This window comes from Calliphora vicina, chromosome 5 (genome assembly GCF_958450345.1).
Source record: "Calliphora vicina chromosome 5, idCalVici1.1, whole genome shotgun sequence".
In the NCBI taxonomy this organism is placed as follows: domain Eukaryota; kingdom Metazoa; phylum Arthropoda; class Insecta; order Diptera; family Calliphoridae; genus Calliphora; species Calliphora vicina.
In genome coordinates, this window is record NC_088784.1 from 90764857 (window position 1) to 90791958 (window position 27102).

Sequence of the window (27102 nt, forward strand, 5' to 3'; positions counted from 1 at the left end):
TTTGTAATGAAGTGTGGATTACATGAAAACATACAAAGATAACATCATATTTATTATTATTTTTTAGTTGTTTAGATGTTTGTGCTGTCAAATTTACAAGTGTTTTTTGTTGCGAAAAATACACAAACGTCAAAGAAACAAAAACAACAGGCAGACTTTGACAGCTCAAACACATAAACAAAACCAAAAAAGTAGTTTTTGTAAATATTGTACTTGTAGAATGGACACCACCTAATATTAAATTCGCCGGTCAGCTGTGAGTTTTAAATTAGTAGCTGGGAGTATTGGTACTTGTTAAAATACTAGAAAAAATGATAATAAATTTTAATATTGGTCTGTTGGGTCATGTGGATTCCGGTAAAACTTCATTGGCCAAAGTTCTAAGTTCCATTTCTAGTACAGCAGCTTTCGATAAAAATCCCCAATCAAAAGAGAGGGGTATTACGCTGGACTTGGGCTTCAGTGCTTTACAAATAGAAGCACCGGCCCACATACAACAAACCAATTCCTGCATAGAAAAACTACAATTTACGTTTGTAGACTGCCCGGGTCATGCCAGTTTGATACGAACAATTATAGGAGGTAAGTGTTAAATAAATATTTTCTAGACATTTATCTCTAACTTAACTATAATTTTTTAGGCGCCCAAATTATAGATCTAATGATTTTGGTTATTGATGCTCAAAAAGGCATACAAACCCAAACAGCTGAATGTATCGTTATTGGTGAACTGCTGCAACGTAAGCTGATAGTAGTTGTTAATAAAGTGGATTTATTAGAGGCCACACAGAAGGTGGCGCAACTTAAAAAGTTGGAAACCAAACTACGGAAAACTTTATCAGCTACCAGATTTGGCGATAGTTTTCCTTTATATGCCGTGTCAGCTTTAAATGGTGAGGGAATAAGCGAGTTATTGGAAGGTATAAAGAAAAGTGCCTTTCTGCCACAACGTGAGGTGGAGAAACCTTTACTTATGTACGTTGATCATTGTTTTTCGATTAAGGGGCAAGGTATGTATTTTGTTACTGTTAAAATATTTTCATATTCATTTGGTTTTAATTAAATAATATAACATAGGGCACCACTGATTCTACGATATTACAAGTCAGTTAAAAAAGTTTGGTAAATTTATAATTTTTATGATAAGAAAAACATTTTTAAACTTATCTTGATATTATATTGCCACACATTTCCGAATCGATGAGTAGAATAATATATATTTGGCCTCGGGTTTGGTTTTGATTTTATCAAAATAAAATAAATCTATTATAAAAAAAGTAAGGTTTGGCTACCGCTAGCTACTGTTACCTCTAAATTACCTTTACCGACATAACAGCAAAATAATTTCAATTACCGATACTGTTACCGAAATAATCCAAATTAGCCTTGCCGTTACTTTTTAACTGTTTCGAATCGGTAGCCAACTTTTCAAAAAACCAGTTTTTGGCAATTAATTTTGTAAATTGTTAATTAAAAGCAAAACAAATACAATTTTTGAATTAATTCAACAATTAATGAATTCTAGGGTAAACATAGAGACGAGACGAAATTGTCAAAAACCTAACTCTTGCAACAACAAAATAGATATCAGACATATGATTTGTTGTATTTTTATTTGAAAAATCGGAGTGTATCGACTCCATATACAATTCTCTATCACTAAAGCTATTTCGAATTTTTTATGTTGGGAATTATTATATGAAATGAATTGCTGAAATGTGTAATTATGAATTAAGATTTAAACTTAATTACTTAATTCGAAGCTATACCCATATCTTATAATAGAATTAAAAAAACTTCCTCAAAATCTACTGTCTGGGCAAATTAAAAAAAAAAATTGTATTAAATATGGAACATGATATAAATTCTTTTTAATAACCGCGGGAAGTTTTCGAATTTTATGTTGAGATACAAAAATTATCTGTTGTTGTGTAAATGAAACAAGCAAAATAAATCATCATCACTATCATAATGTCATCTCAAACCACAAATGTATTACATAAACAATATCCTTATTTATACAGGTACAATATGTACTGGTACCATAGTGCAGGGATGCGTAAATGTTAATGACAACATCGAGTTGCCTCTGATAAAAGAACAACGTAAAATAAAATCAATGCAAATGTTTCGTCAGCCCGTACAAAAAGCTGAAATGGGCGATCGTGTTGGAGTATGTGTAACGCAATTTAATGCAAAACTTATGGAACGTGGCGTTATATGCCAAATAGGATACTTGCAACCAATATATGCAGCTGTTATACAACTGCAACACATACAATACTACAAATTTGCCATTAAATCGAAAACAAAACTTCACATAAGTGTTGGACATGAAACTGTTATGGCGCATTTAACTCTGTTCAAGGGTAATGATATGACTGAAAACTTTGATGTGCTTAAGGAATACGAATTTATTGAGGAGTTGGAGGCAAAACCGAAACATGAAACCAGCTATGTCATCTGGGCTCTGCTAGAGTTTGAAAAACCCATACTAACAGCAACAGATTCCATTCTAATTGCCTCAAAATTAGATTTAGATGTACACACAAGCTCATGCCGTTTGGCTTTCTGGGGCAAAATCCAATGGCACACCACATCGATGCATTACGCAAAGGAACAAATGAAATTATTTAAAATATATAAAAATAAACTGAAACAAGGCACGGTTCAACGTTTAGTTAATTCTCAGGAGTTGATTGTACAAAATTTATTCAAGAAAGAATCCAATCGTCAGTTGTATATAGGAAAACAAATTGAGCTTTCTACGGGAGAATGTGGTCGTGTTGAAAGCACCTTCGGTCAAACTTCAAAAGTGAAAATAACATTCGCTGATCCTCTTAAGGATACAACTTTGGCACTGTTAAAGGAAGGACGTTTGAGTGATGTCTGTGTTATACTTAAATTTAAGAAATATATTTTTAATAAAGATCTGGGAATAATACAGTATATAGGTTTGTGTTTTTGTTTTATTCTGCACCATTAGTTGTATGATTCATTTGGTAAAAAATATGTTTAGAAAACAATTTCAAAAATGTTTTTTTTAAGGTTGGTGTTAGGACAATATTTTTGCATGTTACAAACATCAGCACTAACCCAATACCCTCCCCATTATGGTTGTGTAGGGTATAAAAATACGCTTTTGTGGGCTATCAAAAAGTCCTTGCTTTTTTTTAATGAAACAAGGGTATAATAAGTTTGTCATTCCGTTTGTAATTTCTACATTTTTTATTTGCGACCCCACAAAGTATATATATTCTGGATTCATGTCCGTCTGTATGTTGAAATCAAATTTCCGTTGCCCCCAAATAACTTACATACATGATTCATACATCAATATGCTATTCGAAAGAGATATAAGGAAAAAACCGGGACAACCTCGATTTTTTACCTATTTTGGATCTATGTATATCTGGGTCACTAAGTCATTAATATAGACAATATGGATATCTGATGATAGATATTTCAAAGTCCATTGCAAAGATGTATATAAGGCTATATATAGTAAGTTGGACCTACAATGGGTCAACATTTTTTTTAACCCAATTTTTTTTTCAGCAAAATTTTTTTTGTCATAATTTATTTTTCCAGAAATTAAAAAAAAAAATAATTTAAAAAAAATTTAAAAAAATTGGAATAAATTTAAAAAAAATTTAGAAAAAAGTTTTTAAATTTTTTTTTTCAAAACATTTTAAAAAACATTAATTTTGTTTAAATAAAAATATTTAAAATATATATTCAAAACACTTTCCGCCGAGACATTTCCTCAGATTTTGAAACAAGAAATGGTCATTCGGGGCTAAATCCGGAGAATAGGCGGAAGAGGGAGCATTTCGTAGACTAATACATGGTCTTTTGCCATGGAAACTGCACATGTGTGTATCCTTTTTGCACCCGATTCTGAGCAATCGGGGCAGCCATCTTGCGGAAAGCTTTCTCATACCCATTTCATTCAAAATTGAAACCACTGAGTTATGTGAGATACCTATGGCTTCCACAATCTCTCGCACTTTCAATCTCCAATCGGCCAACACCATATCGTTATTTTTTCAATTGTTTCGTTGTAGAAACCTCAACTGGGACTTCAGAATGTTCGGAATCTTCCGTTCTTGTGCGGCCACAACCACTATTTTGAAATTGATGGTGCAAAGTTCCCATAGTATTTAGCAAGCTTAGCCTGGTTTTTTTCCGCCAAAAATAATTTCAAAAATATTCCAATTTCTCCTCAAGTCACGAGGTAGTCTGCTATCAATGACTGTCAAGCTCAAACTAAATGACGCAGAACAATTCAAAAAGTCGTGGACTTAAAATTCTAAGACGATCTAGCTATGTGCGTCCATCTGTCTGTTGAAAACACCATAGAGCCCGATACTCTTGAATTTTGTGCCAACAAAGCGTCAAATGCGGGAAGTTTTGCTTTACTTTATTTTGAACATAAGTCCCACTGAAGCACACCAATTGCTCACCAAAGCTTATGGTGAATGTGTTCCATCGGCTTCAACATGCGAGAGATGATTGTTCGGTTCAGAAGTGGTGATTTTGACACGGAAGACAAAGATCGCCCATGCTAGCCATCAAGAGTGTTGTAAAACTCAACAAGAACTTGCAAAATCATTGCAGCAGCAATTTCAAAACGTTTGCGAGCAGCAGGATTCATTCAAAAGCTGGGAAGCCGAATCATTACTAGGCGCTGAAAAATGGATTCATTACGATAATTCGAAGCGTAAGAGATCGTACATGAAGCCCGGCCAACCAGCCAAATCAACACCAAATCCAAATATGCATGGCGCTAAGGTAATGCTTTGTTTTGGTAGGATCAAAAGGGTGCTATATATTATGAGCACCTGAAATCTGGCCAGACAATCTCAGGGAACCTGTACCGAACGCAACTGATTCGTTTGAAGCGAGCATTTGCCGAAAAACGTCCAGTATATGCGACCAGTCATGAAATATTCCATCATAATAACGCTCGGCCACATATACCTGTTAAAAACTATTTAGAATGAAGTGGTTGGGAAGTTTTGCCTCACCCACCTTATAGTCCAGACCTTTATCGTCACATGGAACCTGTACCGAACGCAACTGATTCGATTGAAGCGAACATTTGCCGAAAAACGTCCAGTATATGCGGACAGACATGAAACCGTAATATTCCATCATGACAACGCTCGACCACATTATGCAATACCTGTTGTAAAGTATTTAGAATGAAGTGGTTGGGAAGTTTTGCCCCGTCCACCTTATAGTTAGACCTTTCCCCGTCCCAATAATATTTATTTCGGTTGATGCAGAACGCTTTCTCTGGGATACGCTTCACTTTGGAACAGAGTATCCGATATTGGCCTGATTCGTTCTTGGTCTCAAACGATGAGCATTTCTTTTGGCTCGAAATCATATATTGCCAGAAAGATGGGAAAATGTCATAGCTAACAATGGCTAATACTTTGAATAAATTTATATTGTACAAATGTTTCAAAACATTTTTAAAAATCCCACAGTTTTAAGTCATACACCCAATATTTTAACAGAATATCTCTAAGAATAGTCAGCCGATATATATAAAAGAAAAATTCTAACCTAATTTATCATAACAATTAATGACGTTTGTTGTCAAGATAAAGTTGTCTGAGCAAAAGCACTAACAATTTTGTCATAACGAAGCAATAACCCCCTGTCTATACTTGACAAATATTTATCATAACAATTAATGACGTTTGTTGTCAAGACAAAGTTGTCTGAGCAAAAGCACTAACAATTTTGTCATAACGAAGCAATAATACTATTAAATAGAGACTCTACGTAATAATTTTTTATCTTGACAACCATTTTGAAGTTTATCATGATAAAAATTTGACAGGTATAGACAGGGGGTTATGAATCTACTGGGACAATTAAAGATATGAACAGTGTAGAGCTCTGGAAACTAACATGCGAAAGGTTTACAAAAGTTGGGAAAAGTTAGCCAGTTTAAACTGGCTCTTAATTATTCCGAATTTGATAGGGCATACTTGAGTAATTGAATCACTGTCAGCATACCATTAGCCAAAAGCGTGTGTTTGAATTAATTGTAACAAATGTAACACTTGTCTAATTTAAACACATTTGACAGCAGTTAATAGTTTTAAAACTGTTTAATATTAAGACGTTTGTCTATAAATTAATATTCTGGTGTTGAAAGAGAAAAAAAAAACTTGTTAAAACCATTTTTATTAAGTCTGTGAAATGGAAAGTTGTAAACAGAACACACACCCATGTAGAGAATTATGTCATCACAGCGGTTATAACTTACCAATAAAAAATTAAATAAAAAATAGAATACAATTATTTAGAATACGAGTACTTTAAGCCAAAATCAATTAGATATTCTAAGCACATTTAATAATATGAGAAAATATTAAATTTATTAATCTAAAGTATAGAGAAATGAAAACAAAAACACTGAAACCAGAAATAATTTAAGAGTTAAATGTTCTTTTGGCACGATTAAGGAAAATATAAAAATATTTATATATTTTTTAAAATTAAATTACACATAAATTTAAGTTAACATACGTAAAACTTCGTACAGTATTTGGGAATTACCCAAGAAGAGGGAATACGTATGTAGTTTCGATAGTGAGTTGCTCATATATATATTAGGGTTATATCTTGTTTGGATCTCAAAATATGGTCAATAATTTATTGATAATAAAAATCGATCTTTTAAGTTAACATATTAAAAATGAACTTCAAACGCTGAAAACGAAAATATAGGATTTGTCGAGTTTATCAAAATAGGCATTTGATAACCGATTCATCCCCAGAATCCAACTGTTTTGACTGCTGTTTGGCCTCTGGTGTGCTGTGGTGGATCCACGTTTCGTCCGTGGTTACGAAACGGCTTCAAAACTCGTCTATAATGGGATTGAACAACGCCAAACACTCCTTCGAAGTTGTCACACGATTGCACAAACGCAATCGATTGTGAGCAAACGCGGTATCCATTTTTCTTATACCCAACTGATCATTAAAAAAATTTAAACCACTGTGCCATATGAGATGCCTATGGCTTTCACAAACTCTCGCACTTTCAATCTCCAATCGGTCAATACCATGTCGTGAACTGAGCAGTGACAGGAGCAGTGACAGGATCAGTGACATGAGCAGTGACAGGAGTAGCGTTGCCCTTTCAGTTAAGAGGCGAGAAAAAAAGTTTTAATTGTCTTGGAGGTGGATGCGCAGATTGTACTTTCAATCTCCAATCGGCCAACACCATGTCGTGAACTGAGCAGTGACAGGTGTAGTGTTGCCCTTTCAGTTAATAGGCGTGAAAAAAAGTTTTAATTGTATTTTGGATATTTGCAAAAATTTTAAAATCTTATTACCCTAATGTACATACATGAATAAAATTATATTCACGTTTTTATTATTTTTCTTGCTATTTGCCGGTTTCTTTCGAATGTTCATCCCCAAATAATTGTATGTATATAATACTGTTTAGATATGTATGTACCTCTATACATGAATTAAAAATCTAGAATTAAATGTAACTTATTAAAGAAATTATATACGAATTGTATTGTATAAACTATTCGAACAATTATACAATTAGCGAATACTAATTAAGATGGAAATTTTAAAGAATATTTTTAAATTCACATCTACAATATAAAAGCCATTCCAATCGATTTAAGTAAGTTAGTTCTATACGGAATTTAAACGTGGCCATATCAACACAACATTTAAAGATATGAATTATATAAAGATTTTAAACGTTTTGCTGTTACTCATCGCCTGTACATGGGCAACACCGACATCTAAGAAAGGAGGTGGTCAGGCGGTGCGAGCACAACCTGCTCATCCACCTCCAAGACAAGTAGTCATACAGCCAGTGATAGTAAAAACCGTTCAAGCACGTCCACAACCGGCTCATCCACCTCCAAAACCCGTTCATCCACCTCCAAAACCTGTTCATCCACCTCCAAAACCTGTTCATCCACCTCCGAAACCCGTGCATCCACCTCCAAAACCTGTTCATCCACCTCCAAAACCTGTTCATCCACCTCCAAAACCCGTGCACCCACCTCCAAAACCCGTGCATCCACCTCCAAAACCCGCGCCTATAAAAGTGAAACCAGTTATTATCGTAAAGCCGGTGATTATTAAACCAGTCATTGCTAAGCCTGGCAAGCATCATCATCATAAATTTTAACATTAATTAAATAAGTTTAAATCTAAAAATGTATTTATTATTTTATTATACATATAATATGTGATCACTAATAAATATTTACCATATTTTCCACCAAAAATTGTGTTTAAATCTCAAAGTTTATAAAGTATTGAAAATTTATGATATTTTAAACTATAGGTTTATTTGTTTTATTAGTTTACATAATTAAACTTAAACGAGCCAAAAATAATTACTTATGCAACTGATTCTTTATAGAAAAAATGCAATATTTTGCAAAATTGTTAATATTTTACTATATTTAATCTGGGGGTCCTGGAGATAGAGATCATGACCAAGGAATTGTGCTACTTCGACAGGATGAGTTCATAAATCCACAGAACAGATTGAAGTAGGACATTTAAATATGTAGGGATGTCTTAGGATACTTATCATAAGCGGTTGACTAATACATATACGGCTTCTTGACTAATATATGCTACCCTCGGGCTAGCTTCCAACAATGTAATGTTGACGTTTAGATGACTTCTCCGTAGTGTTCTATAAGTCGATTATTCGAACAATCGACACCAGAAGAGGAGAAACACCATGATGGATCCACCGCCATCATGATATGGGGTGTTTACGTTCTTCTTGGGCTGTGGTCATACGAAACAAAGATAAATTTGTTTGGATCCGATGGGAAATATTATGTTAGGCGCCCAGACAATAAGGCATATGACCCAAAATACACCAAGAAGGCCGTAAAACAAGGCGGGTAAACGTCCACATTACATTGTTGGATAAAGAAGAGGAGAAACACCCCCATATCATGATGGATCCACCGCCATCATGATATGGGGTATTTACGTTCTTCTTGGGCTGTGGTCATACGAAACAAAGATAAATTTGTTTGGATCCGATGGGAAATATTATGTTAGGCGCCCAGACAGTAAGGCATATGATCCAAAATACACCAAGAAGACCGTAAAACAAGGCGGTGGATCCATCATGATATGAGGGTGTTTCTCCTCATCTGGTGTCGGTCCAGTATATTGGATAAAGAACGAAATATGCATTCAGGACTACGTAAATATATTGCAAAGCTTAATGCTTCCATTTTCTGAGGAAGGGATACCCTTCAGATGGGAGTTTCAGCAGGACAATAGTCAGAAGCACTCCTCAAAATTGGCAAAAAAAATACTGGTTTGCTGTCAACAAAGTACCTCTTATGGAATGGCCTTCGCAGTCACCGGACCTTAACTCAATGAAACACCTTTGGCGAGTGCTCAAGAGGAAGCTAGAGGGTTTCAGTAAAAATAAAAACGAATTATGGGAACAAATCCAGGAAGAGTTATTTGACATTGACAAGGACGTTTGCATAGAAATTGGTTGATTCCATGAGCCGCAAACACTGTATGTATGTAACTAATAAATAAATGTTTATAAAATAAAGTCAGCTTTTACACAGCAAGTTTACTTGAAGCAAGTCTCTTCGATTCCCTTTTAAACTTGCTCGACTGTTTACACACAGCAAGTCTGTGTTCAATTTCATATGTCAAAACCTAATAGACGCCATAGTGAAAATGAGAAAACAAAAGAGAATCTTTCTTCTTGCCTCTCTCTCCTATAAACTCTAGACTTGCGCAAGAAAACTTGCCCTGTGTAAAAGCAGACAAACCTTTTTTCTACACAAAATTCTTACAACATTCTTCTAACTATTATCGCCTTGATAAATTCCATTTTTATTGCTAAACATTTTTTACAAGAAATGGTAAAAAGTTGAAAGAAGTCGAAAATAGTCGGAAAGTCGAAAATAGTCGAAAGTTCGAAAAGTCGACTTTTTAAAAAACGAAAAATGTCGAAAGTTCGTAAAGTCAACTTTTCGTTTTAGCTATAGAACACTACTTCTCCGGCAACATCCCAGAAGGAACTGTTATTTTAACATGACCTTAGTCTCCTCATGATGGTAGTGTTCGTAGGTTATTTGAAGACAGTCTGTGGCGGTTCTTAAGGCTGCAATCTGGCAGCTTTGAGGACCTGATTAATATTTCGCAATTTGTGTGTGATTTGTGCAGGCTTTAAAAAGTAAAATGTAAGATTTTCGGGTGTCTGATGTAAATTTGGCATTCAGAGATGATAAAATCGTTGGGTCTCTAGACCAAAATGGTCTGATCCATGGTCACGCCAAGTTGTGCTTTTAACCGTTATGATATCTGGCAAACTAGCGCTAATCCCTGATGTCCCTCATTCAAAATCGTGTGCAATCTGTTCCGCAAGCGATGCTACTCTCTGGTCCTCCCCAAGACTTAAAGGTATCACCATCCAATTATGTCGGGACGTTAGCCTGTGTTACAGCTGATTACTGATGGAATATAGACATTATAGTGCTCTAACTCTGTTTCCCCCTAACTGGCCGAAATATTATGTAGTCTCTAGTTTTCAGATCGAGAGAAAGAGCTCTACCTCTACCGCACAGTGGGGGAACTGAAATAAAAAGTGGAAATAAATCTGTAACTTCTAAACGTATTGAACGATTTTAATAAAATTTCCCATGGCTATAGAGGAGCTATTGATAAGTTTAAGTTTTGAATTTGGGCTTATAACACCAAGGGGAGGCCGAGCCACAATGCCCCAAAATTTGGCACCAAATTTTTGTTTGCTATCCGATCGGGAAAGAATTGGATCCGTTATTAGGAAAAAAGCAGACTAAGGTAGGTAAACAAATTTAATTTTACTTTTCAAATGCGAATAACTCGTAATCTATAAGAGATAATATATGGCTAAAGCAATGTTGGCATCTTTTTTAATTTTTGATATACCCGATTGTGGCTCGACCACCCTTGGTGTTATAAGCCCAATTTAAAACTTAAACTATAGCCATGGGACATTTTTATTAAAATCGGGCTATTCGTTTAGAAGTTACAGATTTATTTCCACTTTTTTTATTAGTTCTCCCACTGTGTACCGTTTCTTCATGTGCGGTCTTTTCTGAGAACTTTGTATCCGTTGAATCTTAGCAGACTAGAGTTAATTTACTCTCCATTCCAGGAGTTAAGTCTCCAAATCATTTCTTCAATATGGATATACTACAATATGGATGGACTACAAACGCTGTAGTGTTGCTGTAGTGATGGGGGGGGGGGTTCAATTGAGGCGTAAGATGATGACAATGTCGAAGACGCCATTGAATTACATAGGCATTTGTTCCATCGGTTTCAACGTGCGGGATATGGTTTGTGCGGTCAAGTGATGATTTTGACACGGAAGACAAAGATTTGGAGACATTACTCCATGAAGATTATTGTCAAACTCAACAAGAGCTTGCAAAATCATTGGCAGCTACTCAATCAGCAATTTCAAAACGTTTGCAAGCAGCAGGATTCATCGAAAAGCAGGGAAATTGAGTTTCATACGAATTGAAGCCGAGAGACCTTGCGATGAAAAATGGATCAATTACAATAACCCGATGCTTAAGATCGTATCGCCAAATATCCATGGCGCTAAGGTAATTCTCTGTATTTGGTGGGAGCAAAAGGATCCTATCTTAGGATGCAGTCAAATCGTTTTGCAAAACAATGTATTCAAAAATCCTCTTAGTCTGCTTTTACACAGGCAAGAGAGAGAGGCAAAAAGAAAGAAGTGGGGTACACACTTGCTTGTACTGGCAAGTCTGTTCAATTCTCTTTTGATTTCACATTTTCACTATGTCGCACAGTGGTATGAGAATAAAAAAAGATGGAAATAAATCTGTAACTTCTAAACGCTTACGCCGATTTGAATGAAATTTCACATGCGCAAAGAGGAAGTTTAGTCGAGTTTAAGTTTTGAATTGACTTCATGAGCCCACCAGGAGCAGGGCCAGGGGTCCCCAAATTAGGACACCTCGGGTATGTTCAATTTTAAAAATGATCCTATTTCTTCGTTTGTGTTCCTATTTAAAAAAAATTACACATGTAGAATCTCCTCGTCGAGCACTACATAAAACCTCGTAGCTATCAATTATCTCTTATAGTTTAGGAGATATTCGCATTTGAAAATTTAATTTTCAAAATTTTTACCCACTCTACTCCAGTTTTTTGGTGACCGCAGTTCCAAATAGTCCCCGATTTTATCCATTTTTCTTTTATAGGATTAACAATAGATCTATATATCAAATAAAGAATGAAGTGTTTAAAAATCATGGCTGAGTCCAAAGTTACATGCATTTGAATTTAAAAAAATTAAAAAGGCGATTTTTCGCAATTTTTTTGGGAAAAAAGTACTTTTATTCTTTTTAATTTATCTAAAAAATTTCTAAGAGGATGTATAATGAATTTTTACTTTTTGAAAAGCTAACTTTACGCCAAATATTTTAAATGAAAAAAACATTAATAGTTTTTGATACCGACGGGATCAGGTCCATTCAAAAATGCTTATTTTTTATATAAAATTCAACTTTAGGGCAAAATTCTCAAATCGCATACTCGATATCAAAATATAGTAACCTATTTTTGATGGCCCAATAAGTTCTTAATTATCTTGTAAAGGGTTCCGATAACCCCGCCCCTATTATGGATATTATAGCCAAAAAACGAAAAAATCCCGAAAAAATAAGAGACAACATATTGCTTTCAAACAATTGTCTATATTCCATTGTTTTCTCTCAAAATTATTTTTTTTATGACTTTAGTGGCTTTAGAGTCCAATTTCTAAGTGTAATTAGCGATTAATGATCTTAAATTTAAGAGAAAAGAAGAAAGCTAAACACTTTCATATTCTATGCCGACTAAAACTTCAGGAATTTTGGATATTTGAAAAAATTGCAAAAGGGTCATAACAACTGACCATAATGCACATGAATAATATTTATATTCACGTTTTATTTTTAATTTTTTTCTATTGAAATTGCCGGCTTATTTAGACAGTTTATCTCCCAAACATTGTATAAACAGAAGTCAATACATGAATTAAAACTCTAGAACTAAATGTAACTCATTAAAAAATTATATACGAAAATACATTAAAAAAAAATATTAGAATAATTACTCAATTATCGATTACTAATTAAGCTGGAAATTTTTAAGAAGATTTTTAATTTCACATTTGTAATATAAAAGCCATTTCTATCGATTTAAACAAGTTAGTTTTATACGGGATTTAAAAGACGCCAGTACATTTCAAAATATGGATTATAGAAAGATTTTAAAGGTTTTCCTTTTACTCATCGCATACACAAGGGCTACACCGTCTTTTAGGAAAAAGGGTGGTCATGGTGGTCAAGCTGCTCCTGCACCTCAAGCAGTATACCAGCCTGCACCTCAAGTAGTATACCAGCCTGCACCACAAATAGTATACCAGCCAGTGCAAGTACAACCTGTACATCCACCACCGCCGCCACCGCCACCGCCACCTCCAAGACAAATCATCATACCAATCCAAGTACAGCCCGTCCATCCACCTCCACGACCTGTTCATCCACCTCCACGACCTGTTCATCCACCTCCACGACCTGTTCATCCACCTCCGCGGCCTGTACATCCACCTCCACGACCTGTTCATCCACCTCCCCGTCCTGTCCATCCACCTCCACAACCGGTCCACCCCGCGCCTGTAAGAGTACATCCAATTATTATTCCAGTATTTGTTAAACCTGGCAAGCATCATCGTTAATTTGAACAATAATTAAATTTTTAAGTTTATATTTTTAAAGTTATTTATTATTTAATTAAATATATGTATAATAACACTGTTATTAAGACTGTTATTTAATTTGATTTTAACCCCCATATTCAAAAACTGTTATTAAAGTTATCACAGGTTTACAGCTGGATTTTTTTTATAGAAAAAAGTGATTGAATATTTCGTGTTTGGAATGCTACTATTAAATGAATCCCAGAATTTGTTACTCCAAATCTGAGTTTATGCGAAATAAGTATGTAAATACTTGGATTATTTGTTAAAGTGAAGTTATTAAACGCAATTGAAACTCGTAAAACATTAAGAAAAATATACCAAAATATGTCATCACCAAGTTTAAATATGCACAAACAAATTTAAAATATGCCAGGAAAAAGTTCAACAAAAACTTAGGGTAGAATTAGTGGCGTAACTGAGAGTAAAATATATTAATCGTCGAATCAAAACGCACGATGTTAATTGTAAATAAAACAACAAGTTTTCTGAGAATTATCTTAATATTTTTTATTATGATAGAAAGATCTATGACAATTATGTGTGAATTGGCATACTTCTATCCGATGGTCCATATTTTCAATGACTCTGAGACTTAATTGAGGTTCAATGCGGTTAATGTGCCGAATTATCTCATCCTTTAGCTCTTGAATTTGTTCTTGGTTTATTGACGTACACTTATTCTTTTAAGTATCCCCAAAGAAAGAAATCCAACGTTGTCAAATCACATGATCGTGGCGGCCAATTAACCTCGCCACGACGTGAGATAACACGACCATTGAATTTCTCGCGCAAAATAGCCATTGTTTCGTTGGCTGTGTGTCTAGTGGCACCATCCTGTTGGAACCACATATCGTCCAGGTCCATATCCTCAATTTCTGGCCACAGGAAGTCCGTTATCATCTTTCGATAGCGAACACCATTCACGGTAACTGCTTGGCCGACCTCGTTTTCGAAGAAGTACGACCGGATGACGCCGCCAGCCCATAAACCGCAGAACATTTTATAGAGAAAAGGTGTCCAAAACTGTGGTAGATTTTAAACGGAGATGGACTGCCTGTTCGAACAAAATGTGATTCTGTCACATGTAATATTGATTGGAAATAAAAACTTTAAATGGAAAATTAGGAGGCAATAAAAAATCGTCGTTTTGAACGATTTTGGTTTTAACAAATTCTAAATGTGTTTGAATTGTTTACTGTCATCAAGTATTAGTTGTGTTCGCGTACTTGATAATTTGTAATAATTTGTACAAATTATCACTGGAAGTTACGGGATTCCGTTCGTTTATTTTTAAAAACTTTTAACGAGAGAGCAAGAGAGTTTTAAAAGTGACAGTTCGTAGATAGAGAACATGACATTTTTTGTCCAGTAAAAAATATCAACATAAAATCTATGTTTAACATATGGTTGCAAATGGAAACAAGACTAAAGTTGAAAATTAATACAATTTACAAGTTATTCAAAGTAAAGAAGTAAAATAACAGAAAACAAACGTTTTAAATTGATTTATAATAAAATGCAACTTATTTTTACAAATTGTTGCATTTTTGGTTATTTTTCAGATTGAAAGTAATTTATTTTTACTCTCTGAAATAAAGTTACTGGATATTTTTTACTGGAAAGTACGCGAACACACCTATTGTTAAAGTTGTGTGGTCTTTTTCTTTTAACAAAATTAGGTTTTGTACGTTTTTTTATACCCTTCACCTTAGTGAGAAGGGTATATATAAGTTTGTCATTCCGTTTGTAATTTCTACATTTTTCATTTCGGAGTCGATTAAGCCATGTCCGTCTGTCTGTCTGTCTGTTGAAATCAATTTTCTGAAGATCCCAGATATCTTCGGGATCCAAATCTTCAATAATTCTGTCAGACATGCTTTCGAGAATTTTGCTATTTAAAATTAGCAAAATGGTCCACAAATGGCTTAGATATGAGGAAAAAACCAAGACAACCTCGATTTTTGACCTATTTTTGACCTATATCTGGATTACTAAGACATTAATATAGACAATATGGATATCAAATGATAGATATTTCAAAGACATTTGCAACGACGTATATAAGACCATAGTAAGATGGACCTACAATGGGTCAAAATCGGAAAAAAATTTAAAAAACAAAAAAAAATAAATAAAAAAAAAAATTTTTAAATTTAAAAAAAAAATATTTAAAATTTTAAAAAAAAAATATTTAAAATTTAAAAAAAAAAATTCGAAAAATTTTTTTTCCAAAAAATGAAAAAACAACTGGAAAAAAAATTAAATTTTGTTTACTTAAAAATATTTAAAATTTTGAAGTATAATTTGGTGAAGGGTATATAAGATTCGGCACAGCCGAATATAGCACTCTTACTTGTTTTTTATTAAACAAGCTATATTCGGCTGTGCCGAATCTTATATACCATTCACCAAATTATACTTCAAAATAAAAATTTTGAATATTTTTAGGTAAACAATTTTTTTCCAAATTTGTTTTTTAATTTTTTGTAAAAAAAATTTTTCGAATTGTTTTTTTAAATTTTAATTTTTTTTTGTTTTTTCAATATTTATTTTTTTTCCAAAGTTGTTTTTTTTTAAATTTATATTTTTTTTTTGTTTTTTCAATATTTATTTTTTTTTTAATTTTTTGGAAAAAAATATTTTCGAATTGTTTTTTTAAATTTTTATTTTTTTTTAATTTTTTGGAAAAAAATATTTTCGAATTGTTTTTTTAAATTTTTATTTTTTTTAAATTTTAAATTTTTTTTTTTAATATTTAGTAATCCAGATAGAGGTCAAAAATCGAGGTTGTATCTTAGACATTTGTGGACTGATTTTAATGATGTATGAATCGTGTATGTAAGTTATTTGGGGGCTTCGGAAAGTTGATTTCAACAGACAGACAGACGGACATGGCTTAATCGACTCCGCTATCTATAAGGATCCAGAATATATATACTTTATAGGGTCGGAAAATTATATTGTAGAAATTACAAACAGAATGACAAACTTATATACATATACACTTCTCACGAAGGTAAAGGGTATAAAAATTAACTGCGTACGAATGAAAGGATTATTTAGGTTACCCTTGCAAGTACATACTTAATATTGAATTAAGATATAAAACCGCAGCGAATTCATTTTACAAATAATGAAATGCCAAACAATTGCAATTCTTTTCATTATCAATGCATATGGCGAAAGGCAAATAATAAAAAAAACAACAAACGAACGTTCGCCAAGTAAAATTTTTAGTTTCTAATCATCTGCATAACCCATTCAAAAAGAAAACAACAATTACTTACACCCCTTAAGAAATGCGCGCAATAATTGTAATTTACTAAAGCCACTACTTCTATTCAAGTTAAAAACATTCGTATTGGTTATTTGACACACACATACACAGGAAATTGTGTGTAAAGTTTTAATACAATCATTGCATACTTTTAGGAATAGCATGAGTTTAGTATTATTATTATCATCACCATCAGAGTCATTGATGATAATCGCTTCTTTTTTTTTGTACAAATAATGACAATAATCCAATGTACTCGTATTTGTGCTACATTGATGTGTTATTTATATAACTTTGCCTTTGAAAAAAGGATAGGATAGGATAGATATTTGTTTATTTATTTTGATATTTGTTAGTTAGTTTCAAATGTTTTCATAATCATAGAGATATTGTATGGCTGGCTGTTTTATCGCTAATTTTCTAAATAACAGAAAAGAATATACGGAGGTGGGCAATATATTCGTTTGATAGGGTTATAACTGTTATTATGTATTGTTAAATTTCAATTGTTTCGTTGTCAACTTGTTGCTCTGCTCTGATATTATTTCTTTTACATTTTTGCAGCTCGCGGAAGTATAAATATTTCAGCAAATTCATGAGAATTATCATAACGTTATCAGCTCTAGCTACGTAAAGAACTCAACTGAATTCCAACTAAGGAAAACATCTTTGTCAACCTACAACTTCTTAAAGTTTTTCTGTGTTTAATAAACTACTCTAAACTCCATTAAAATGGTAAGTTATTTAACAATAATTTTTCATATCTGCAAAATTAACATTTTATCTTAAAATACACAAAGTTAAAGACTAACTTTTGCTTTATACTAAACATTATTTGAATTTTCTTAAGAAAACTTTGCTAAAGTTCTTGCTAAAATATTCAAATTTCAAAATTTAATAATCTCCCTAGTCATCTCTGTATTCAAATTTGAATATTTTAAAAAGTTGGCAAAATTATTCAACATTTTAAAAGTTTTAAGAAACTATAGATTTTCATAAAAAAAACAAATAAATATTTCTTAGAAAATTGTTTTAAAATATTATCGCGTTGCCACACATTTTTAAGAATTGACTTTGGAATATTGAATACGAAAGACGTGCTATAGTGACATTTATACTGGGACAATTCCTCCCAACAATATCTAATAATCATTTGTCCAATTCACAATCGGTGTCGTAGCGTAGTTTTGTTGTATGTCATAAATATTTTCCAAAAAAATTTTTCGAAACAAAACTTTAATAAAAAAAATTACGACATACAACGATACAACGCTATTACACTGATTGTGAATTGGACAATAGTGTTTTCTATGGATTATAAATTAGTATTTTAAAAATTGTTTTCTACATTACAAGGTTGTTTTAACCTTTTTAAATGCCACATGTGGCAGCAAGTTATGACGGGTTCTTATTATATATAAATAAAATAAACTGTTTAAATCAGAAACACTTCAGATTCTTTAATAACTCAATAAGCATTTTTACTGGATTTCAAGTTGAAAGCAAGTGTAATTCAAGCCTTGAATTATAGTCAAGCAATTGAATTTCAGTTGTATTACACTTCATTTCAATAGCATTCTCCAGTAAAAAGTTAACATAAATTCAAGCCATATGTTTTTTGTTTTAAAAATATTTAATTTTTCAAATATCTTTCAAGTTTAAAACATATTTACATTTGCTTTCAAGTCAAATTCTAACAAAATGTTCAAGTGCTTGAATTTTTGGGACTTTGGTGCTTATTGGGAATATCCTTGAAACTAATTAAGTTGCAAAGTTCTTTGGAACATTATTGTGATTCAAAATAATACCAATAAGCACCAAAGCCTCAAAAATTCAAGCACTTGAACATTTTGTTGGAATTTGACTTGAATGCAAATGTAATTATGTTTTAAACTTGAAAAATTTTGAAAAAATAAAATATTTTTCAAACAAAAGACATATGGCTTGAATTTATGTTTCCTTTTTACTGGAGAATGCTATTGAAATAAAGTGTAATACAACTGTAATTCAATTGTTTGACTATAATTCAAAGCTGGAATTACACTTGCTTTCAACTTGAATTCCAGTAAAAATGTTTATTGGGTATACTTTTATAGAGTTTTCGATGAACTAACATTAAATTAAATAAACAAAATTAAAAATATCGCCAAATATTTTCAGTAAAAATTAAACTACAGATTTGATGAATAAAATCTGTTCAGTAGAAAACTTCTAGCAAATATAGATTTGGATCGAAAGATTTTATCATATTTGATTGACAAAACAGCTGAAAAAGTTCTTTCAACTTCATTCAAAATCTCTATTTCCTATCTTAACCATTATTATCTTAACCATTCCATTAAAGAATTCATTGGGAATTAATTCATAGTCTTAATTCCTTCAAATGATAAATTTGGATTTTAGATTTAAATTAATACAAATTTAATCATTAGAAGGCCAAATTAATTCCATTATGAATTAAGTCAACGATGATTAAATTCTATTCAAATAAAACTAAATAATAAAATGAATAAAACTAAATAATTAGTTTGTAATTAGTTTATCTCCAGCGTGCCGTTTTTACATTAATTTTTTTATTAAAAAAACATAGACAACTTTATACTTTTGTTCTATAAAACATTCGGAAAGGAGTCATTTAGGAGCAATTTGAATTAGTCGCTTTGTATAAGGTAAAATAATGTTTTATTGCACTGTCCGGTCGAAATATATTGCGGTATTTCTTTGAAAATTTTGAGCACGTCTTAAAATTTCTTTATGGAAACATAGTACGTTTTTTATGCATTCGGTCTAGTACCTCTCTGATCTTTTCGGAACAGAGAGACATTACCAATCGCTACACAAACATCTACGTATGATGCGAATGTTTTTATTTTTGACAAGATCTTCTATACGATTATCGGTATTTATTGATTGTTATACCCTTCACCATGAGTGGCAAGGTTTGTCATTCCTTTTGTAATTTCTATATTTTTCATTTGAGACCCCACAAAGTATATATATTACCGAACGTTATAGATAGCGAAGTCGATATAGCCATGTCCGTCTGTCTGTCGGTCTGTATGTTGAAATCAACTTTCCAAATAACTTACATACTTGATACATATGTACATTAATATATCAGGAATTCTATCGTCTCTGTTGCTATTTAAAATCGAAACAATTGGCCCACAAATAGCAGATATGTATATAAGGAAAAAACAGGACAATATCGATTTTTGATATAGACATATATATAGATATACAATAATACTGTTACGTTTTAACCTTTTCAAAACGTTGGTTTATTTCCTTTAAATAAACCGGATACTTTTGATTGCAAATAAAAGCCGTTTAGTAGTTTGAAAATTGTAACAACTCTTTATTTATTTAAAATGTACAACAACCACAGAATTAAATAGTCACTTAATGTTTTTTATACACGTTTATAAATTCGCAGAAATACAGTGTACACGAATTCACTTGAAAAATACAACACACTTTAAGGCACTCAGTTGATGTTTATTCGAAAAGCGTCTCTGATAAACTCACTTACTACTGCAACCTCTGCCACTATTTATAACACTGCCATCTGCACTCTAGATTGCTCTTTAACTGTCTAGAGCTTTCTAATGCATACGCCATCTGTGGTGTACTTTCTACAATGTTCTTTAACTGAATATTCGAATTCGAATATACGGTCGCAGCAAACAGCGTTGCCATACTTACGATTATTGGTCAACTGAAAGCTTTTATTCAATGTTAACAGATATGTTACAGTTTGCTATTACAGCACTGCTATTTGAAAGCATTATGCTACTTATGAATCAGCCGTTAAAATCGTTATATTTCAATTCAAGTACAATTTCGTAACAATACATATTTCAAAGACCTGCAACTGCGTGTATAAGGCCAAAGTGAGTCGGACCTGCAATGGGTCAAAATCGGGAAAAAAATGTTTTATTCCGAATTTTTTTTTCTCAATAAAATTTGTTTTAAAATAAATTTAAACAAATTTTTATTAAAAAAAATATTAAAATTTTGTTTACCAAAAAATATTTAAAATTCTTATTTTAAAGTATAATTTGGTGAAGGGTATATAAGATTCGGCACAGCCGAATATAGCTCTCTTACTTGCTGTTATTTTTTATTCTGCGGCTTTTTAAATTCTGTTTACATTTTAGAATATTTTTCACCAAAAATATTGAAAAAAACTAAATTTTGGAATTTTTCTTCTTGTTGCATTTCTTCACCTTTTGGATACAAACTTTATTTCGACTCATCAGTAAAATAATTATTTTGTTATTTTATAAAATTCATCAGAAACTTATAGCTAAACGAGCAAATTAGACCAAGGTTGGCTACAGTTATCGCTAAGCTACTGTTATCCCTAAAATAATCATTAAAACCATTTGAATTGTTGAAAAAAATATAAAAAAGATCTTTAACAAAATTGCTTCCTTTTAAGCAACTGAGTCAATAAATAGAATATTGCCATTGAAATAATCGAAAATACCGTTACCGTTATTCTATAAATAATTTTAAAATATTATTACAGTTATGAAACAAATGACAGTTGTCAAAAAATTAATATCAAACCTTATGGTTATTTTGACGTTCTAGCAACCACTTTTCAATGGTTGTGGTTTGCAGAGCGAGAGAAAAAATATAATTTTCAATAGGCAAGTAGTAAATTCTCATATATTTGTCCCTCTTTCCAAACCACAACCATTATAACCAGAGACCGAAAATAACGGGTTCACTTTCTTTTCAATAGTAAATTCTCATTCGCAGCCATTTAAAAATAATTTTTTGTGATATATCACTGAGAGAGTGATTTATTAGAGAACATTTTAGGTTACGGGTTGAGAGAAACAGAAAAGAAACAAACACAACTAATCTAGATGAGTGATTTATAATTAATTTTTTTCGTAAAGGTTATCTTGTGAGTTTTATATGCGAATATGAAAAATAAATCGCAAAAAAAAATTTGATGCAAATCAACGCTTAAATATATAAAATTTATCAAAAGATTTATAACAAATTAAAAAAATTATCTTATTTCTCTTACTACAGACTTCATTACTTACATACTTATCATATTATTTCCATAATTTGTTAAAAATTACTTAAAATATGTTATTGTATGTAAATAAATGAGAAAGTAACAGTTATTAGGAACAAGAACGAATGAAAAGTCATACCAACCATTTAAATAAAAATCATTTTATAACTGTTATTTTCAGTGATTTATTTTTATCACAAAAATATAAATCACAATTTGGGTTTTTTGGTATATGGACGAGTTATTTTCGATCTCTGATTATAACATTTTCTTTGATTTGTTTTCTATTGCCATATTACTGAAACCAGCTGATTCATATCTGTATAATTTGTGATACAAATTTTCTTCTACTATTTAATAAAAAAAAAAGTTTGAATATAAATTTCATTTTGATTTTTTCATATTTGATGAATTGTTTGAGATTTTATTTTCTAATGAGTCTACTTTATATTGCTGTGTCAAACTGATCGTTATCATAAAATTACGTTAGCGAAATAACGACAAATACCGTTGCCTCTTAAATACCGTTAGCGAAATATTTAAAATTTGCTTTACCGTTATCTTTCAAATCGTTAGCTAAGCTTGGTTTAGACAAATAAAACCATATATTCTGTGGTAACAGTTCCTGTCGATAGTTCTTTCCTAGACAATCTTTGAGTGAGACTCGGGTCATTTCGCAGCGTAGATCCAATTGTAGTGGGAACAACGTACACTGTGATATGGTGGTCGCTGCCGATGTCTTTTTTGCTCTCCATTTTCCTAAAAGAATGAAGAAATTTTAAATGTTATTGTCTATTTTAGATCAATTTTCAGAATAACTATTTTATAATTATTTCTGCTTATCATAATTATAAAAAAGTATAAAATTCTACTGAATTAAATTTCAAAATCATAAGATTTCAAAATTTCTATAAATATGTGACAATAAGATCAACATAAGCTATTGCCACAGAGTGAGTAAAAGATCTTAAAGTGATTTGTTTTAGATTACTTTACTAAAACAGATCACTAACATATGTGTATACATATATATAAATAAATAAATAAATATTTTTAGGTATGTGTGAATGTAAAAAAGCTCAATGTAAACCACATTTTTGAAGCAATTAAATACAAAAATTGTGGTTACAACTATTCAGCAAGATTGTTGCCATTAGAGCAATTGTAAGCATTAGTTTGAGTACTTGCAGTTGCATTTAATGGTAGACCAGCAAACAATTTTAGTTTTAATCACTAAAACTATTTAACTACAAACATACTTATAAATAGCATGATTTCACTTTAAGAAAAGCTTTCCGTGATTAAACTATTAAATTATTTTGAAAATGCTAAATGTTCTGAAATTGTATTTAATTGAGTTTTGAGCAAAATCCTTAAGTAATATTGTTACGTTTTAACCTTTTCAAAACGTTGGTTTATTACCTTTAAATAAACCGGATACTTTTGATTGCAAATAAAAGCCATTTAGTAGTTTGAAAATTGTAACAACTCTTTAGTTATTTAAAATGTACAACAACAGAATTAAATAGTCACTCAGTGTTTTTTATACACGCTTTTATAAATTCGCAGAAATACAGACACACTTTATAATGTACACGAATTCACTTGAAAAATACAGCACACTTTAAGGCACTCAGTTGATGTTTATTCGAATAGTGTCTCTGATAAACTAACCTAACGACTGCAACCTCTGCCACTATTTATAACACTGCCATCTGCACTCTAGAGTGCTCTTTAACTGTCTAGAGCTTTCTAATACATACGCCATCTGTGGTGTACTTTCTACAATGTTCTTAAACTGAATATTCGAATTCGATCAATGGTCAACTGAAAGCTTTTATTCAATGTTAATAATGCCCACAGATATGTTACAGTTTGCTATTACAGCACTGCTATTTGAAAGCATTATGCTACTTTTAAATCAGCCTTTAAAATCGTTATATTTGAATTCAAGTACAATTTCGTAACAATATTTTAAACTAAACTTAAAGGTTTCCAAAAAAAAAAAAATATTTACTGGGTTGACAGTGACGATTTGTATGGAGTTAAAATGTAATAAAAAGCTTAAGTTGTAACTAAAGCTAGAGTAGTAGTACATAGATCGGTTGGTACACATGTACGATCACTAACTAGTCAGTCAATCTAATACAATATGTTGCCATGAGGTGTTTAAAAAATGTTGCACATACATATTGTTGTCTATTTTTTTTATTTTTTAATTTTGATACTATTTTTAGACACAAACTTTCATTTTATTAGTGCGGTTATTTATTAGTTATTTGTAGTTTTTTTTTTTTTGTTTTGTCTATGAATGTACTCGTATCTATGAATGTACAATTATGTTCACAAAAACATATGGCGGGAGAATTTTGTAATTTTATCTTTTAGTGATTTTTAGTTGTTGTTGTTATTTCTTGTTTCGCTACATATCAATGTAATTAAATTACAATTTATGATTTGGCATAAAAAAAAATATGTTTAATTTGAAGTCATGCAAAAAATTAAAATAAATGTGCAAAATATTTCAATTGTTTAAAAAAAAATAAATATCTTTTTAAAAAAATGCTTCCTTTTAGGCAGCTGAGTCAATAAATATAGCATTGTCATTATAAAAATAAGCTGAAATTTTGTCTTAAAAATATTGGCCGTAGCTAGGTTTTTTAATTTCCCGACCTTTTTTGATTCCCGGGAAACGGGAAAATGTTTCTCTACATTCCCGGGTACCCGGCTATTCCCGAAATATATAATAATACTGTGAATTATGAATATTATAGCAAAATTTCATATAAAAACTTAGTGTTATAATCATTATATATAAAGCTTCGTATTAATTAATTCAATTTGAACTTAATTCATTTCATAAATCCATTCCCAATATCTAATTCTTTGAAGTTAATTAATAACAGAATTTATTCAAACTTTGAATGATTAAATTTTTGTTGATTCAAATCTACTACAAATTGAGTTAAAATGTTTTTTCTCATTCAGTTTTATTTAGCTTTTAATCAAAATGAATTGAAACAAATCTTATTTTAGTAAAAGGAATTAATTCAATACATTTAACTGAATCATTAAGAGATAAAATTTATTTTGATCACGAAAATGGAATTAAGAATTAATTCATTCGATCCTTTGCTATATGTTATATTTACATATACATAAAGTCTTCATTTGATGCCTTGTTATTTACAAAATATAAAAGTTTATACAAATAATTTTTAAAAAATATAATGACGGAAAGCTTAAAGATGAAAATTTCCAAATTATTGGATTCAAAGGTGTTCATTCACAAAATGAAGAATTATGAATTTTTATAATACAGAATGAATTTTTTTGCAGAAAACACACTCATTATAAAGCTGTCATTGTTACCTAAACTATTGCTGTGTTTCCTTTCAAAGCCAAAATCAATTCTATACATGAAAATACCAAAGCGTGTGCCGCCATCAAAAGTGGGGCCCTTTATTCTACTAGAGTTTTGTGGAATAATTCGCACCGGTCCATTTTGGCATTGAAGATTATTTTTATTTCTAGATCGTGCAGTTTTCCATATGTCTTTTTAAATGTCAATTCGTTAAACCCCAACTAAATAATAACATTAAGCGACCTATTATTTCCGAGATATAAACGAAAAACTGTAAAAAAAAACTTTTCACTTTAAAAAAAATGGAGTTCTTGTTTTTTTTTGTAATTTCATCAGGTTTTATTTTCCGGGATATTTTGAAGGGTACATATCTGTCATTTATTCTCAGTTAGTTATTGAACATTAAGTGTTTTTTTTTTGCTTCCAAAATGTCGAATTTTGTACCAACAAAGCGTCATATGCGGGAAGTTTTGCTTTACTTCTTTAATTTGAAAAGAAAGTGCTGCTGAAGCACACCGATTGAATCGGTTTCAATGTGCGAGAGATGGTTTGTGCGGTTCAGAAGTGGTGATTTTGGCCCAGGCCAAGAATTGCAGGCATTCCCCCATAAAGATTTTTGTAAAACTCATCAAGAGCTTGCTAAATCATTGAGAGCTACTAAAGCATCAATTTCATAATGTATTTGAGCAGCAGAATTCATCCCAAATCAGGGAAATTGAGTATCATACGAATTGAAGGCGAGAGACCTTGAAAGACGATTTTGCATGTCCGAAATGATGCTTGAAGGTCAAGAATTTTTGTAAAACTCATCAAGATCTTGCTAAATCGTTGGGAGCTACTAAAGCATCAATTTCATAATGTGTTTGAGCAGCAGGATTCATCCCAAAGCAGGGAAATTGAGTATCATACGAATTGAAGGCGAGAGAACTTGAAAGACGATTTTGCATGTCCGAAATGATGCTTGAAGGCTATAAAAGAAAATAATTTTTGCACTGAATCATTACTTGTGATGAAAAATGTATACATTACGATAACCCGAAGCGTAAGAGATCGTATGAGTAGCCCGGCCAACCAGCCGAATCGACATCAATATCCATGGCGCTAAAAAGGTAATTCTCTGTATTTGGTGAGAGCAAAAGTGTATTATGAGCTTCTGAAATCTGGCCAGATCATCACAGGGAACCTGTACCGAACGCAAATGATTCGATTGAAGTGAGCATTGGCCAAAAGACGCCCAGAATATGCGGCCAGACATGAAACTGTCATAGTCCATCATGACAACTCTCTAGAATGAAGTGGTTGGGAAGTTCTGCCTATCCCGCCTTATATTCCAGACCTTGCCCCGTCCGACTACTATTTGTTTCGGTTGATGCAGAACGCTCTCTCTGGGATACGCATCACTTTTAATTCTTGGCCTCAAAAGATAAGCAGTTCTTTTGGCTGGGAATCCATATAATGCCGGAAAGATGGGAAAAGGTTATAGCTATAGCTAGGTCCTCATAAGATTACAAGGCGATCTAGCTATGTCCGTCCGTATATCCGTCTGTCTGTCTGTTGAAAACACGATAGGTACTGAAAAATAAAAAGTTCCCCTC

The 27102-nt window shown here is 31.9% G+C and overlaps 2 protein-coding genes across 2 annotated transcripts in view; both read left to right on the forward strand.

The window, feature by feature from the left end:
- Positions 1-284: 284 nt before the first annotated feature.
- Positions 285-8191, forward strand: eEFSec (eukaryotic translation elongation factor, selenocysteine-specific). The gene is made up of 4 exons (XM_065512958.1): positions 285-582; positions 642-1010; positions 2025-2954; positions 7728-8191. Exons 1-4 carry the CDS (start codon positions 312-314, stop codon positions 8189-8191), a joined length of 2034 nt encoding a protein of 677 aa, XP_065369030.1. The 5' UTR covers positions 285-311.
- Positions 8192-17710: 9519 nt separating this feature from the next.
- The window catches only part of ITP (ion transport peptide), a 101412-nt gene continuing 92020 nt past the window's right edge, over positions 17711-27102 (forward strand). The window contains exon 1 of the mRNA XM_065513264.1: positions 17711-17837. Coding sequence (XP_065369336.1) covers positions 17835-17837 — 3 coding nt within the window. The 5' untranslated portion in view covers positions 17711-17834. The remainder of the gene's footprint in view (positions 17838-27102) is intronic.